Consider the following 15,695-nt stretch of genomic DNA (forward strand, 5'->3'; position numbering starts at 1 on the left):
TGTTTTTCACTAACTTACTTCATAAATACTAAAGAGAAAAGTGAAGCTGAGAGGAGACCAGCCATCTAACGACCCATGCCCTCCTACCTCTTGTGACTGTTTGGAGTCTGAAGCAAGCTGGGCAAATGGCCCATGAGCATTCGGAGACTTTTGGCTCTTGCAAATGGGACCAGCTGGGCCAGAGTTTCCTGAAGCAGCCCAGACTCTGGGGGCCCATTAGTGCTGAGAAACCTGTCCAGCAGCTGTTTCCACAGGGTCTTCCTCAAGACAGAAATGACAGCAGAGGACACTAGGACAAAGACACCATGCAGAGGTCATCACACAATGCTCAATTGAGCCAGCCTGGACAGCAGCCAGCTGCTGTTAGGTATCCTGTGATGTCACTCTGGTAGCCTGAAACAGGCCATAGCAATAGTACTGGCATCAAGGAAATCAGCAAATGCTATACATCTGCCTCCACCCGGGGCCAGCTGTTAAACGTTTCCATCTCATCAGTCAACATTCTTGACAAATGCTAGAGCCCAGTGTGCCATGTATGCCCCAGATCTAAGTTCATAAGACCATGAGTACTGAAGTTCTGAACTAGTACGGGACTCGTTTTCCAAGATGCGGGAGCAGGGAGGGTGCCCAAGAAAAGGTACATCAAGAACTCCTGGAGGAAGGCTCCTGCCTGAGGGTCTGTCTTGGTTTCTAAAGCATCTTCACATTCAATACAAAGTTATACAAAACAGGCAAAGCAGCAAGGGAAAAGGCATTTGAGCATTTAACAGAAAAAAAATTAACTGAATTCGAGGTAATCAGAAAGTACATCAGAACTGAAACCAAGCGGGGTAAAGAAAAAAGAAAGCCGGAACCACACTGTCCCACATGACACTAACTCACCATCTCCCCTGGAGGTGGGGACAGTGCAATAGACAAGGCATGGCCTAGTCCTGAATGAGTCCTCAATTTGGCAAGACACAGCCCCAGACCCCAACTACTGCCCAACCCTGCCCCTTCACACAGGGTAACAAGGGGGCACCAGGGCTATGCTTTATTCCCTAGGTTAGGAGAGGTGGAAGGGTGTTGGGAATTTCTCAACCTTCCTCAATCCTCAGAGCTAGTCAGATGCTGGAAGAGCAAAGAGAACTAAAGCACTCAGACCAGGATGCTGAGGGATTTTAAAAGGAACATGTACCTCTCCTCCTCAAGCCCCTGACCTGTAACATTCCAGTTGCCCAAAGCCAGCCTTCTCCATACCTCTCGCTGGACGCATGAAGAGGCCCTGAGTCCTGCACTGAAGGTACAGATGGATGAGGGGAAGGAAGCTGTCCAGATCCTCCTGCAGGTGGAACCCCACACTAGCCTGCCCACACCACAGCTCAAACCTCAGCAGGTGGGTGCAGCTCTGCTGAAGGAGCAGGGCAGCGATGCCAAGGGCCGCCTGTGTCCGCCGGGCCAGGCAATAGTCAAGCAGGTCGGTTGCCACCACGGAGGCCAGCACAGGATCTCTCTGTAGAGTGTGCAGGAACACGGAGTCCAGTTCATCCACAGCTAGGGTTGGGAGCAGAGGCCCCAGGCCTCTCACATACTCAGAAGACCAGAGGAACTTGTGGCTCTGTAGCTGGTCCTGAGGGCTGCCAGTCAACAGCTGCACCAAAGTCTTTCCGAGAGCGCTCAGGTGTTTCTCCTTCCCAGGGGACTTCGTGGGTCGCTGGGCCAGCAGGTGGGCCTCAGGTAGGTCCAGCAAGGCCAGGGTGACCTCTCGGAGCTGGGCACCTTCCATGTATGGGTGCAGTTCCTGCAGGGCCTTCAGCTGTGGTAGGGTCTTGGGTAGTGATGTGGGTGGGCCTGCTCTCCTGGCTCGCAGCTCCCTCAACACACTTTGGGTGATGGCCTCTGAGTACCTGGCCAGGAGGCCGAGCCGACCCATGTTACGAAGGATTGGGGCGCTCACCACCAGCAGCTGAAGGGCCCCTGTACTGAAGTGGGTCGCCAGGAGCTTCACGAGGATGGGGCTGAGCGTGTGTGGGGGCAGTGCCTGCTGCTCCAGGGCAAGAAACCAGCCCTCCAGTGTCGGGTGTCTGAGGATGGCCATTAGCACCTCATCCAGTGTCTGAAAGACAGAGACAGTGACATACTTCATATGAGGCACAGGGTCAAGGAGGAGTCACAGCTGTCAGGGAGCACTCACTGCCATGAGAGTGAGGAGGAGGCAGCGCTGTAGCCCTACTGCTGACCCACTGGTCGGGAGACAGACTGCTCCTCCCTGCAAGGCATTGACCCAGGTTCACGAGCATGTCTGATGCAACCAGCCAGAGTGGACTTACTGTACGGCAAAGCCGCTCTCCCCGGCCACCCAATGCAGAGGGTGGGCCACACACAAATGCAAAATGTGATTAAGATAAGCCACCTTCTGGTCTCCCAGAAGCCTTGCCCTGCAAAATCTGGTAGAGGGATGTGGTGTCTACCGACAACTGGGATCAAGTGGTCACAGCTCAGACCATGTGTCTTGGGAAGGTGTCCTGACTGAAGTTAATCCTGCCTCCACCTCAGGACACTTGGCCTCATGGGACTCTGAGAATCTAATTCTGGCCCAACCAAGTTTAAAGCACTGCCCAGAGAGCAGCTCTTGGCTAGTTGGAGAATGACTTGGTTCAGCTGTCCTGTGGAACCCTGCTGAACCTGACTTCTGGCCAGGAATTCCTGTAGTCCACAGGGACAGGAATGCATTTTCTTACCTCATTTTTCTTAAGGGAGGAGCCTACCACCTTCCCAACAGAGCTTTGCCAGTTGGAAACAGGGAAGACACATCTCTCAGACGTCAAGATAGAGATCAAAATAAAAAAGTTGTCTCAAGAAGACTATGAATAAGGAACTTGCTTGCCTTTGCAGCCCAGCAGAACAGCTACATGGCACACTGTAGAACACATACCCGACCCACCTCAATAGCCTGCTGCACAAGACTAAAGACAGGAGACACAGGCTGCTTCTCAGAGCACTGTACTTCCTGTGCTCACAAAAGGGCTCCCACTGCCCATTCTGGTCAGCACAGGCTTCCCAAGAGGCTCACAGCATGTGATGTGAGGGGGTGCTTGCGGAGGGAGGGGGTGACTGTGCAGAGGACTAATTGGAAACCCCCCCCGGGTGGGGGTTATGAGGTCAACATCTCTGCTAAGTTTTCTGCATTTCACTACTGTTCTTTAGTAAACACATATTTGTAATCAGAAGCACACACACAGAAAGCCACTATCTATCCCTCTCTGTGACCTTAGGGAAAAGGCTAACAGGCTGCCTATGAAAGAGGTGGTAGTACCTGGTCATCAGCCAACTCCAGTGAGGCCACAGACTCCATGTCCAGAAAAAGGTCAGACTCGGCCTGGGCGGCCTCACACTTCTGTCGGTTCTGGGCATCCAACTGTTCACAGTGGATAACCAAGAGCCTCAGGAGGTCCAGGAAGAGCTGCAGGAGGGGGGGCCCCACACTTCTGCCCAGCTGTGAGGGTGAGAACGACATGAGTCTCAGAGAAGGGAGGGCTCCTGGTGACCCAGCAGTGACTTCCAGGTCCCTGGGGTAATCAGGAAAGAAAAGAAGACTAAAGGGAGCAGGCTGAGATGCCAAGGCCTTTTACACACAGTGTTTGTGTTCGTGAACAACCACCCTGAGTCGTCTCTCAAATGAGACACCTGTCTTCGTGACGTGGGTGAAACACAAAGGATTAGTTTGGTTAAGGGGGATGAGACAACCTCAACCTAACCTGGAACACTATATACCACAACAGGGAAAAGCTCGATGGTCAGCTACTGGATTAATCAACTCAGGAAAGGAGGGGGCCTGCCATGCTGCTGACCCAGTCTACTCTAAGAGGGGCAGGGCTACCCCATGCCAAACTGTGGCCGCATCTGCTGCCAAGAGACATGCTGCTGCCTCTGCACGCCTGCTCCAGGAAGGAGCGGCCAGCATGGGGGAGACACAGCTGGGGTGTCCAGATTCCTGAGTCATAGGCCTGCTCTGTGGCCCCAGACCATTAGAAATCCTGTCCTGTGGTGGGGACCAGCTCCAAGGCCACATTCCCTGCAGGTAGAGCGCTGGGAACACGAGGGCTGGAAGACAACACTGACCTGGCCGAAATTCTCCACAGTGGTCCTGAGGCAGAGCAGCACCTGCTTGGCTGAGCGCAGGACTTGGTGCTGGGCAAGGTGTGGGATGGCAGCCTGCAGCCGTGCCTGGATGCACTCTTCCAAAAGTGTCTGGCTCTCATAGGCCGTCTGCAGCAGGGCAGAGAAGCAGGAGGCCTCTGGAGGTGCGTGGGGTACAAGGCTGCTTAATGCCTGTAGGAGCTGATGGAGACAGCAAGAGACAGCATAAAAGACAAATTACCATGACATAACGCAGTGCGTACAGGTGATGAACTCAAGGTGACACACATAACAAAGGACACCTCATGAAAATCATGCTAAAGACTGAAAACTGTGTGGCATTTTAGTAGACTTAATTCCAACGCTACCAGCCCCACATATTTTCCTAGAGTGTGTTTCTGCTGACAGAGCATATGGCATCTAGAGGAAGGCACAAAGACCCTGCAGAGCAGAGCCCTGTGCCACACAGACAAGGCTTTAACTATAGGATAGATGATCCCCGGAAACAGAAAAGCCCAGACCAGAGGGGTCCTTGGAGCTACTTGTCTCCCATGAGCCCAGGGACCCGTATTTTGTCAGAAGGACAGGAAAACAACAAACAGAATGAAGGGAAATTTCTGGAGCCAACCTGTCTCAAACAGAAGCCGTTCATTTCTTCTGACAAAACTGCCTACTGCCCTCTTTATTTACTCCACATAACTTTTGTTAGCATAACTCCAAACACTTAACTTCCTCAGGATAATAAACCCAATGTCACACATGCCCCCCAAACTCAGAGGTTTTCAAATTGGGGTTCCCAGACCAGCACAGCAGTACCACCAGGACAGGCTGAGAAGCACTGATTCTCAGGCTCCACCTGGGACATGCTGGGTAATGCTGTGCATGCCAGCCAAATCTGAACAAGCCCCAGGGAATTCCAATGCACCCTGAAAGTGGGAGCCTCTGTTGTACATACACAACTGAGCAGGGACGCCAACACTGAGTGTCCAGAAGAGGCAGCACAGAGCATCCAGCAGCTCCACACTAGCAACCAACCACCTGGCCAGAAGCTTGGCCTCTGTGCAGAGCAAGGTGGCAGCAGCTGTTACCAACATGGGCTCTAGAGCCAGAATGCTGGGACCAAATCCTGACTCTAACCTTGGCTGGTTGTGGGCTCATTCTGCCTCAGTTTCTCCATGTATATAAAGGGTGGTAGTAGTCTTGACCTACTTCTCAAGAGTTGTTGTTAGGATTAAAGGGCTTAAAATACATACAGTGTGCTTAGTATGGGGCTGGGAATGCACTAATAAACAGAAAACATGTAATCAGTGTGGCTACTGTTCAGAAGAAAAGGGCCCTAACCTGTCTGCTTTCTCAACTACAGTGAAATTTAATGAATCCACAAAAAATGCATACAGCAAAGTTAACTGGCTCCACACGGCTTTTATAAATACTCTGCCCTGAAGCTAGAATCCCATTATAACATAGCCTCCACCAAAAAAAAAAAAAAAAAAAATCCCAGTTTAGCAGAATGAAACCTGCTAGGGACCTTGAGTGAGCAGGTCTGCCAGTGAGCATGGGAAATCTAGGAGAATGCTAAGGTTCACAGAAGACAGTGACAACAAGTCACACACCAGTCAGTAAACAAAAAAAGAAAGACAACCTACTGTCCTAAGCTGAAACAGTGATAAGCCAACTGTCATCACTATGGAACCAGTGGGAAATATAATCTTGCTGGACACTGAGTCCTCTGTGTTTCAGTCATATCAGCTGAGCAGCAGTGTCACCACTTAGCGTCCTCTCTTACATAGGGGAAACTTGAAGGTTAGCAACTTCTCCCTGCAAGCTGTACAGCAGTGGCACAGGCAGCTGTGGCTCATAGGAAAAAACCCTCTGCAGGAGCAGCGATCACAGACATAGCTCACCCAGGGCTCTCGGGCCTGCTCTGGGATCCAAAGGCTGTAATATCTGCTAAACCTGGAGAGCTGAGGGCAGCAAGGTGGGCCCGGAGGCTCAAACTTGTCATAAGCCTGGAGGAGAAGACACAGAGCCAGGGGGTCCCTCTGGGTGTGGAGGAGGTCGGTCAGCACTGCTGTCAGATACGTCACGATGCTTTCCCCTGCAAAGGAGCAAGATGCGTGTGGGAAAAGGCCTGCCACAAGTGCCTTCCTAAGGGGCACCAAGACTACCTTCTTCCACAACTATGCAAGACCCAGAAAAATTCAAGCAATTCTATTAGGAGTCACATGCCCACATGGGGAGGTAGGTATTACAGCACAGACTGTTGTAAGCTCTACTTTATAAAACAGACAGTTCATGGTCAGATCTCAGGTCCTGAGGCAGGGAAGTGGCATATAAGAAGCAAGTCCAAAGCCACCTGGACCTAGGACTTTCTATGGTTCACTAGGCCCTTCCCTCTGCTTCCGCACATGAGCCCCCTCTTGTGGGTAGAATGGGGCTGGAAGGATTTGTCCCTTCTAGGCCACAACATCTCTTCCTTAATTGTCCACTCTCTCCCCTTTCCAGTGATCCTCAAAGCCACATGTTGAGAGGGCACAGCTCTAAATCAAGAGCAACCTGGATTCCTGAATCAACTACTGGAAGACAACCACTGGCAACAGCCTGTACTAGATTATGACATTAGACCCCTGACATGTAGGGTCTGACCTATTACGGTAGCAAAGCCTGGATTGTCCTGTCTAATTACACCAATGCGACCTGTGGATGCTTCCTTGGGTCTGAGTTGCCTGGAAAACCCAGGAAGTATGAAGGACTCATCCTCATCATCGGGATATCAAAAATAGTAAGCTGGGCACAGTGGCACATGACTGAGTCCCAGCAACTCAGGGTGGAGGCAGGAAGACCACAAGTCAAGGCCAGTCTCAGCACTTGCCTCAGGACCTATATGCTGCACTCTGAGCTCTGCCAGGTCGGCAAGCAGTTATTAGTCTGGTGGGTCTGAACTCTTGCTGCCTGGGGTTCTTAGTGTTCTTAGTGACTGTTTCTAGAGCCCCTGCAATCCTACTCCTCAAGACCCAGCTGGCCCAATGCCACCAGAATAGCAGGTACAGGTACCTGCTTCATTTTCTGTCCCAAGGAGCAACTTATTCCTGGCTTCCAGGGCTGCAGGGACCACCGCACTGAATGGGAATGTGAGCAGGATCATGTCTTCATTTAACAAGAATCCAACTTCCTCATCCAAGCCTTCATTGCCCTCCACCAGGACGTCCACCATGTCCAGCACATCTGAGACAGAAGACAGGAGAAGGGAGTCCAACTGAGAGAAGAGCCACCAGAAGACCCCAGTCAAACAGTCCCAGAGGGAGGGAGAAACATGAGGAGAAACAAATCTCAACTTCTCTTGGGGGAAAACACTCAATATAGTCAGATTCTAAAAAAAGACATTGCCTAAGAAGTCTTTATAATCTCTGACAAAATGCAGAATATTCAGCCAAGTTGAGAACAGATTGAACTATTCTCAAGTATCACGAGAAACCCAGGGATTTTAAACTGGAAAACTAGCCAAATTTGAGATGCAAGAGTCTGAGGATTAAAGCACAGACCAGAGCCAGAGAGTCTGGGTTGAAATCCTGACTTTACTCCATTGTAATTGCATGAGCTTGAACAAGTTTCTAAACTCTCTAGGTACCTCAGCTGCTTCATCTACATATTATGAGGACCAGGACCATAATACCTTCCTTTTAGGTAAGGTTTACCTGGATTAAGATCAGCAGTGTGGTCTTGCCCAAAAGTTATTTATGAGGTTTACATGATTAAGATTTGTAAAAAGCTTGCAAAAGCACCTGGCACAGAGTAAACAATCCAGCATGTAACCTCTGCACATACTGCTCATTACATAAACAAATGCATCAAACTTCTGGAACAGGCAGATTTTTGACACCAAGAAACGGGTCATCAGCACTTTGCCTGAGGCGTTAGTGCAGCCCCATTCTCTGTGGCTAATATACCACTGTGGCTTGATCTTCAGAACACAAGCTGCACAGCACGGAGGGAGGGTTACCTCAGTACCTACCATCAATGTGGGACACAGGAATGCTGGCATCGTCGGCATCTTGCTTCGTCATGGTGGCCTGCAGTGTACTGGCCTCCTGGACAAAGTCAGATGCTTTGTCTGTGTATGAATAAGGATTTGCCACCAATGTCAGTAAAATCTGGGCAGTAAAAAGCCAAATGGAAAACATTTAGATAGTCATGAGTTTTGGGGGAAAAAAGGCCAAAAGCCAATGGTCAAAAATCAAGAACTAAAAATGTTAACAGTCCTTAGTGAGTAGTTTTATTGTAAAGTTCTTGTTTTTTTAACTTTTAATTAGATTTAAAACAAAACAAAACAAACCTCTGTTTTGTATACTGTTCCTCTAATACTGCATTTAGTCTATTCCTATTCCCCTGTGCAAAAACTCCTGAAAGGAAATGAAACAGCAAGCAGTGACTTACTCCTTTTTCACAGATCCTACAACTGAGTGGATTCTGAGGTATCAGCAGAATTAAGAAGCCAGCTGAAACTAACACCAATACTCCTCAAACTATTTCATGAAATAGAAAAAGAGGGAACACTTCCAAACACGTTCTATAAGGCCAATATGACCCTGTTCCAAAACCAGTCAAAGACACATCAAAGAAAGAAAACTTCAGACCAATATCTCTAATGAATATAGATACAAAAATTCTCAATAAAATTCTGGCAAACCGAATACAAAAACGTATTAAAAAGATAATGCATCACGATCAAGTGGGGCTCATCCCGAGGATGCAAGGTTAGTTCAACATCCGGAAATCAATAAATGTAATTCATCACATCAACAGACTCAAAGATAAAAATCATTTGATCAGCTCAACAGATGAAGAGAAAACATTTGACAAAATACAGCACCCCTTTCATGTTCAAAACACTAGAAAAACTAGGGATAACAGGAATATATCTCAACATTGTAAAAGCTATCTATGCTAAGCCCTAGGCCAACATCATTCTAAATGGAGAAAAACTGAAAGCATTCCCTCTAAAACCTGGAACAAGACAGGGATGCCCTCTTTCACCACTTCTATCTAACATAGTTCTTGAAACTCTAGCCAGAGCAATTAGACAAAAGAAATTAAAGGGATATGGATAGGAAAAGAAGAACTCAAATTATCACTATTCGCCAACAATATGACTCAATACTTAGAAGACCCAAAAAATTCTACCAGAAATCTTCTAGAACTAGTAAATTAATTCAGCAAAGTAGCAGGATATAAAATCAACACCCATAAATCATAGGCATTTCTGTACATCAGTGACAAATCCTCAGAAAGAAACTAGGAAAACCACCCCATTTACAATAGTCTCAAAAATAAATAAATAAATAAAATACTTGGGAATCAACTTAAGGAAAGAGGTGAAAGCCCTCTACAATGAAAATTACAGAACACTAAAGAATTAAAGAAGACCTTAGAAGATGGAAAGATCTAACTTGTTCTTGGATAGGCAGAATTAGTATTGTCAAAATGACCATACTACCAAAAGCACTATACAGATTCAACACAATCCCAATCAAAATTCCAATGACATTCTTCATAGAAATAGAAAGAGCAACCATAAAATTCATCTGGATAAAAATAAGAGACCCAGAATAGCCAAAGCAATCCTTAGCAAGAAGAATAAAGCTGGTGGCATTACTATTCCAGATGTTAAACTATACTGCAGAGCAATAGTATCAAAAACAGCATGGTACTGGCACCAAAATAGACCTGTAGACCAATAGCACAGGATAGAGGACATAGAGACAAACCCACATAATTACAGTTATCTCATATTAGACAAAGGTGTCAAAAACGTATTTTAGAGAAAAAATAGCCTCTTCAACAAATGGGTGCTAGGAAAACTGTAAATTCACATGTAACCAAATCAAATTAAACCTCTATCTCACCATGCACAAAACTGAACTCAAAGTGGATCAAGGACCTAGGAATTAAACCAGAGACCTTGTGCCTAATGGAAGAAAAAGTTGGCCCAAATCTCCATCATGTCAGATTAGGCCCCAACTTCCAAATAAGACTCCTATAATCCAAGAATTAAAACCAAGAATCAATAAATGGGATGGATTCAAACTAAAAAGCTTCTTCTCCTCAAAACAAACAATTAGTGAGGTGAATAGGGAGTCTATAGAATGGGAGCAAATCTTTACCACAAGCACATCAGAGCACTAATCTCTAAGATATATAAAGCACTCAAAAACCTTAATACTAAAAACAACAAATGACCCAATCAATAAATGGGACAAGGACAGTGACAGACACTTCTCAGAAAAGGTTATACAATCAATCAACCAATATATGAAAAAATGTTCATCATCACTAGCAATTAAGAGAAATGAAAATCAAAACTAAGATTTCATCTCACTCCAATCAGAATGGTAGTTATCAAGCATACAAACAACAATAAGCATCGGTGAGGATGTGGGAGAAAAGGCACACTCATATGTTGCTGGTGGGACTACAAACTGGTGCAGCCAATATGGAAAGCAGTACAGAGATTCATTGGAAAACTTGGAATGGAACCACCATTTGACCCAGCTATCCCACTCCTTGGTTTATACCCAAAGGACTTAAAAATAGCATACTATAGTAACGCAGCCACATCAATGTTTATAGCAGTACAATTCACAATAGCTAAATTGTGAAACCAACCCAGATGCCCTTCAGTAGATGAATGGATAGGAAAACTTTGGTATATATACACAATTGAATATTACTCAGCATTAAAAGAGAATAAATCATGGTATTTGCAGGTAAATGGATGGAATTGGAGAATACAATGCTAAGTGAAGTAAGCCAATCCCAAAAAACCAAAGGCCAAGTGTTTTCTTTGATATGAGGATGCTGACTCATAATCGTGAAGGGAAGGGAACATGGGAGGAATGAAGAAACTTTAGATAGAGCAAAGGGGAAGGAGGGGAAGGGAGGGGCATGGGTGTAGGAAAGACGGTGGAATGAGTTAGACATCATTACCCTAAGTGCATGGATGAAGACACGAATGGTGTGAAAATACTTTGTGTACAACCACTGACTTGAAAATTGTGCTCTATATGTGTAAGATGAAATGAATTGCATTCTGCCGTCTTATATAACAAATTAGAATAAATAATTTAATAATAATAATAATAAAAAGAAGCCAGCTGAGATAAGGACCCTTTTGGTGCTGGCCCATCACAATCTCTGAGGGTGCTGAGAGAAAGCCACACATACTCCAGAACACGTCCCTCCTTGTAAGGATCTGGGCTTACCCGTTCCAGAAACTGAATCACAGTTTCCTTGCTCTCCTCTGCAGTGCTATCCAGGTGCTCCAGCCAGAGCTCCAGCTCCTTCCATGTGTGCTCAAACACGCCTGTGTCCCGCAGGATCTGTGAGCAAGTAATGCCACAGCATGGGTCAGAATAGAATCCACTTTCCATGGGAGCCATGGTAGTTTCATGCTTCCCCAGCATTAAGTGGAAACCAGGGAGCATGAATGTATTATCTAAAGGTTTAGTTTAAAAGTTGTTGCTTCCAAATAACCCCCATTATGGAAGGAACCTAAGAAAAGGAATCATTTCATGGTCTATCCAAGACAATGCGATTCCCCTTTCACTGCTGCTTAGTCCTTTCCCCCATTTCCTGAATTTGTAAGGGGAAAGAGTCGTCTGCCACTTAGGGGCTGGCATTCCACCTGGATTTTCACAAAGACCTAGGTAAACGTGGAATAACTGACCCGTCATAGCAACTCAACCTTTGGCCTATAAGGAAACCCCCAAGGACACAGCCAGGCACACCATAGCATTTCAATGTGGTACCTCAAGACCCAGACCTGAGCAAGAAGCACCACCACCAGAATAGAATCTGGTACCAGGCAGGATCTGAATCTATGGGGCTGAATAAATGACACCCCTAATGATCTGATGACAGAGACTTGAGGAGTTAAACACCCATATAGCACAGAGCCCTGTAACGAAGGGTATGCACCCCAAACCCTGCAGTGTATCAATTCCACTCATCTGCCACTAGTGATGATAAAATGTGTCTGCCCTTGAGTTCACACCTGCACTACCTGAATGGAAAGGGCAACCTGCAGGGGCAAAGACTCAGCCATGGTCTTCAGGCAGCTCAGGTGAGATGGAGAAAGTAAAGTGAGATTATCAACCCTTCAAATAAAGTGAAAGGTCACATCTCTGTACCCTAAAAACAGTGAATGTGGTTTTTGTAGCACCCCCCAAGATATTTTTTGCAGAGCAAAAATGAGGCAATAGATTCCCTGCTATACTATAGCAAGTATAGTGTGTAATATGAGATGAATTGCATTCTGCCTTCATATATAACAAATTAGAATAAATTTGTTTATACTTATTTATACTTGCTATACTATAGTAAGACCTCAGGCAATTGTGGAAAAGTGAGAACCACATATGAGAAAGAGAAGTAAACAAAGCCCTCATTCTCTCCCACTGACTTTGGTGACACCTGTGCTGAGGGTAACAGACAAGATCAAAAAGGTTGAAAGCTTCAGAGAAGGCAGAGTCCAGGGATGAGAGAGCAAGCATTGACTATTAAATGGTTCCCCAGAGTACATATGGTATTTACTGAGTCTACAATGTGCTAGGCTACTACTTTATGACATTTAATCTTTTCTACCACCCTATGGTCTTATTGTTTCCATTCACCATGGGAAAACAATTCAGAGAAGTTAACTAGTTTATCCAGGCAACCCAGGAAGATATAGAACCAAACCAGAATTCAAATCCAGGAATCACACTTCAAAGCCCATGTTTTATCCCGTCACCATGCTGCTTCTCAGGAATGCAGCTAAGACACACTAAATTAAAACTACCCTAAAACCCTCTGCTGTAAACTTTACAACAGTTCCCATACAGTTCCTGAATTCAACAATTGCTCCCTAAGCACCTACTATAAGGAAGACCTATACAAATGCTTTCCAGAATTAAAACCTGGCAGAAGATGCTCACCTTTATGATCAGAAGTTTGGTCGATGACTTGAGCTGTAAATGGCTACTGGTCACAAACATTTTCATCAATAAGTAAAACACTGATCGTTCTCCTCCAATGATTTCTATATCTGGGCCTTCCTAGAGATTGAATAATATATTTTCAATATGTATAATTTTATATATATATATATATATATATATATATATACACACACACACACACACACAAATATACACATACATTAAATTTTAGTATATAATTATATATCATAAAAATAACAAGGACCATTACTTGCTGAGGAAACAGGTAACTATATGTCCAGTATACTGCCAGATCCTCCACCTCATCTCATTTTAACTATCATTCAGCAAGAGTACAGTTATTCTACACATAAGGAACCTCAACTTATTCAAACCCCCCAACAGCACCCTTATAACAGCAAGTCAAACAGTAAACACAGGCAGCCCTCTCCACGTGCTGGCAAAGTTCTAGGCTCTTAACGTACACTGAACTCAACCCCTTTCTCCAACCCTGGAGGTGGTGGAATAGCTGCTACCCTATCTTACAGATGTGGGAACTAAAGCACCAGAAGGTAACTGGCTGTTTCCTGGGAACCAAGCTTAGGGAGCCCTGGAGTAGACACCGTATACTTGGTGGGTGGTGAAGAGGGAACGGAGGCCATCTGACACTGTCTAAGGGTGCAATGGGTTTACTTTATCAGATGCTTGTGCAAATATAATTGACTACTTATATGCAACTTACGCTCCTAAAAGGCTTTTGGGTTTAGAACACATGCCTATATATATAATTATATATCATAAAAATAACGAGGACCAAAAAGAAGTGCATGGAGCTCCAAATCCCCAGCTCATATTCTGTCGAGTCTGCAAAACTCACCATAGCCCTTGGCAATGAGGATGACACTAAACATGTAAAGTGCTGGGGTCTCAGCCTAGCAGACCATGCCAGCAGATGCATCTTACAAGCATAAGGTGGAGCACAGTATACAAATTAATGTCTTTAAACCAGTTCTGCCACAGCAAGAGGCCTCTGGTCAGTCTCCAACTAAATCATCAAGACCATTAGCCTAGTTCAGCAAGAGTGAAAAACAGTCAATGACACTCCCCACTTACTGCCTCTCTGGGGTGGGGTCCAGTGCCTCACAGCTCAGTAGGAAGCTGACAGAAGGATTCTGAGAGGTATGCCTGGGCCCCTCCTGGACCTCAACTCACAGCTGGGGCCTTGAACTTGTGCTTATTGCCCCAGCACCTTGTCTCTAGGTGGTGGGAACAGAGCAGCCCTATAAAGCATTTGCACACAGCCTAGCACATGGGAAGTCCTCAGGAAGAGTGGGCTTCAACTGTGATGAACGGAACCTTAGCAAAATGACTGCAGGGGGCATACATGTACCCCAGCAACACAGCATTCTTAGACCCTTCTGGAAATACCCCTTGTATAAAGTCCAACATGCCTTTCCATGGTATTAATTCCTACAAAAATTCAACATAAGATCTAAGTCATTAAAAAAATGTGAGCTACTAAGAAGCAATGCTTAGACAATGCTTTAGTCTGGCTGGCCAGTTTTCCCTCACTGCACAGGAGTAACAAAAAAACACAGGGGTTGTTGTTTTGTTTTTTTTCTTCAGTACTGGTAATTGAACCCCATGATGCTCTACTACTGAGCTATATCCCCAGATCTTTTTACTTTTAAAATTTTGAGACAGGGTCTTACTAAGTTGCCCAGGCTAGCCTTGACTCAGATCCTCCTGTTTTAGCCTCCCGAACAGTTAGTGTGTATCACTGCACCCAGCTAAACATCCACAGGAAAACACCTCCTTCCTGCATGCTGAACTTCCCTCCATGAGTCAACATCATGCTCTATAAAAGCTCCTAGATGTTCCTGAGATACAAAGTGCTGTAAGCAGTGTTTGTTGACCTTCCCTTAATCCTTTGCTTGACCTGGCTTGGTGTCTATTCCCATGAGGACAAAGGAGAAGGAATGTATTTTATTTACATTTTTTTTTTTTTTAAATGACAAGAAAAACAAGCACTGAGATAGAAGCTAACAAGCCCAGCAAGTCTGGAAATCTCTACTTCCCACCTGTGTCTTCAACCACAGAAACTTGTTGGCAGGCAGCTCCAGGGCCACTTTTAGCATGTGGTGCTGCAGGATGGGTGGCACCTCCTCTCTCAGGCCCTGCTCGGAGATGATGCCTGTGATGGAAGTGAAGAACACAGACAAGAAGTAAGCCAATCCTAAAAATCCAAATGCCATAGTGGGGTTAGGAGGGAAAGCATGGGAGGATTAGACAAACTTTAGATAGGGCAAAGGGATGGGAGGGGAAGGGAGGGGGCATGGGGGTAGAAAAGATGGTAGAATAAGATGGACATCATTACCCTAAGTACAAGCATGAAGACATGAATGATGTGAATATACTTTGTGTACAACAGAGATACGAAAAACTGTGCTATATATGTGTAATAAGAATTGTAATCTGTGTATGGGGTGAAGGTGGGAGTTCATAACCCACTTGAATCAAAGTGTGGAATATGATATGTCAAGAAATTTGTAATGTTTTGAACAACCAACAATAAAAAATTAAAAAAAAAAAAAAAAAGAA

General features: G+C 45.5%; 1 protein-coding gene across 3 annotated transcripts in view; it reads right to left on the reverse strand.

The window, feature by feature from the left end:
• Window positions 1-15,695, reverse strand: part of Urb1 (URB1 ribosome biogenesis homolog) — a 69,368-nt gene that overhangs the window by 27,454 nt on the left and 26,219 nt on the right. For all 3 annotated transcript variants that reach the window (XM_015478693.2, XM_048803567.1, XM_048803569.1), the window contains 10 exons: window positions 15,176-15,288; window positions 13,092-13,211; window positions 11,379-11,495; window positions 8,132-8,270; window positions 7,174-7,344; window positions 6,024-6,217; window positions 4,102-4,320; window positions 3,296-3,475; window positions 1,240-2,095; window positions 88-289 (listed from right to left, as the gene is read on the reverse strand). In XM_015478693.2, coding sequence (XP_015334179.1) covers window positions 88-289; window positions 1,240-2,095; window positions 3,296-3,475; window positions 4,102-4,320; window positions 6,024-6,217; window positions 7,174-7,344; window positions 8,132-8,270; window positions 11,379-11,495; window positions 13,092-13,211; window positions 15,176-15,288 — 2,311 coding nt within the window. The remainder of the gene's footprint in view (window positions 1-87; window positions 290-1,239; window positions 2,096-3,295; window positions 3,476-4,101; window positions 4,321-6,023; window positions 6,218-7,173; window positions 7,345-8,131; window positions 8,271-11,378; window positions 11,496-13,091; window positions 13,212-15,175; window positions 15,289-15,695) is intronic.

Source organism: Marmota marmota, unplaced genomic scaffold (assembly GCF_001458135.2).
Source record: "Marmota marmota marmota unplaced genomic scaffold, marMar, whole genome shotgun sequence".
NCBI classification, from domain to species: Eukaryota; Metazoa; Chordata; class Mammalia; order Rodentia; family Sciuridae; genus Marmota; species Marmota marmota.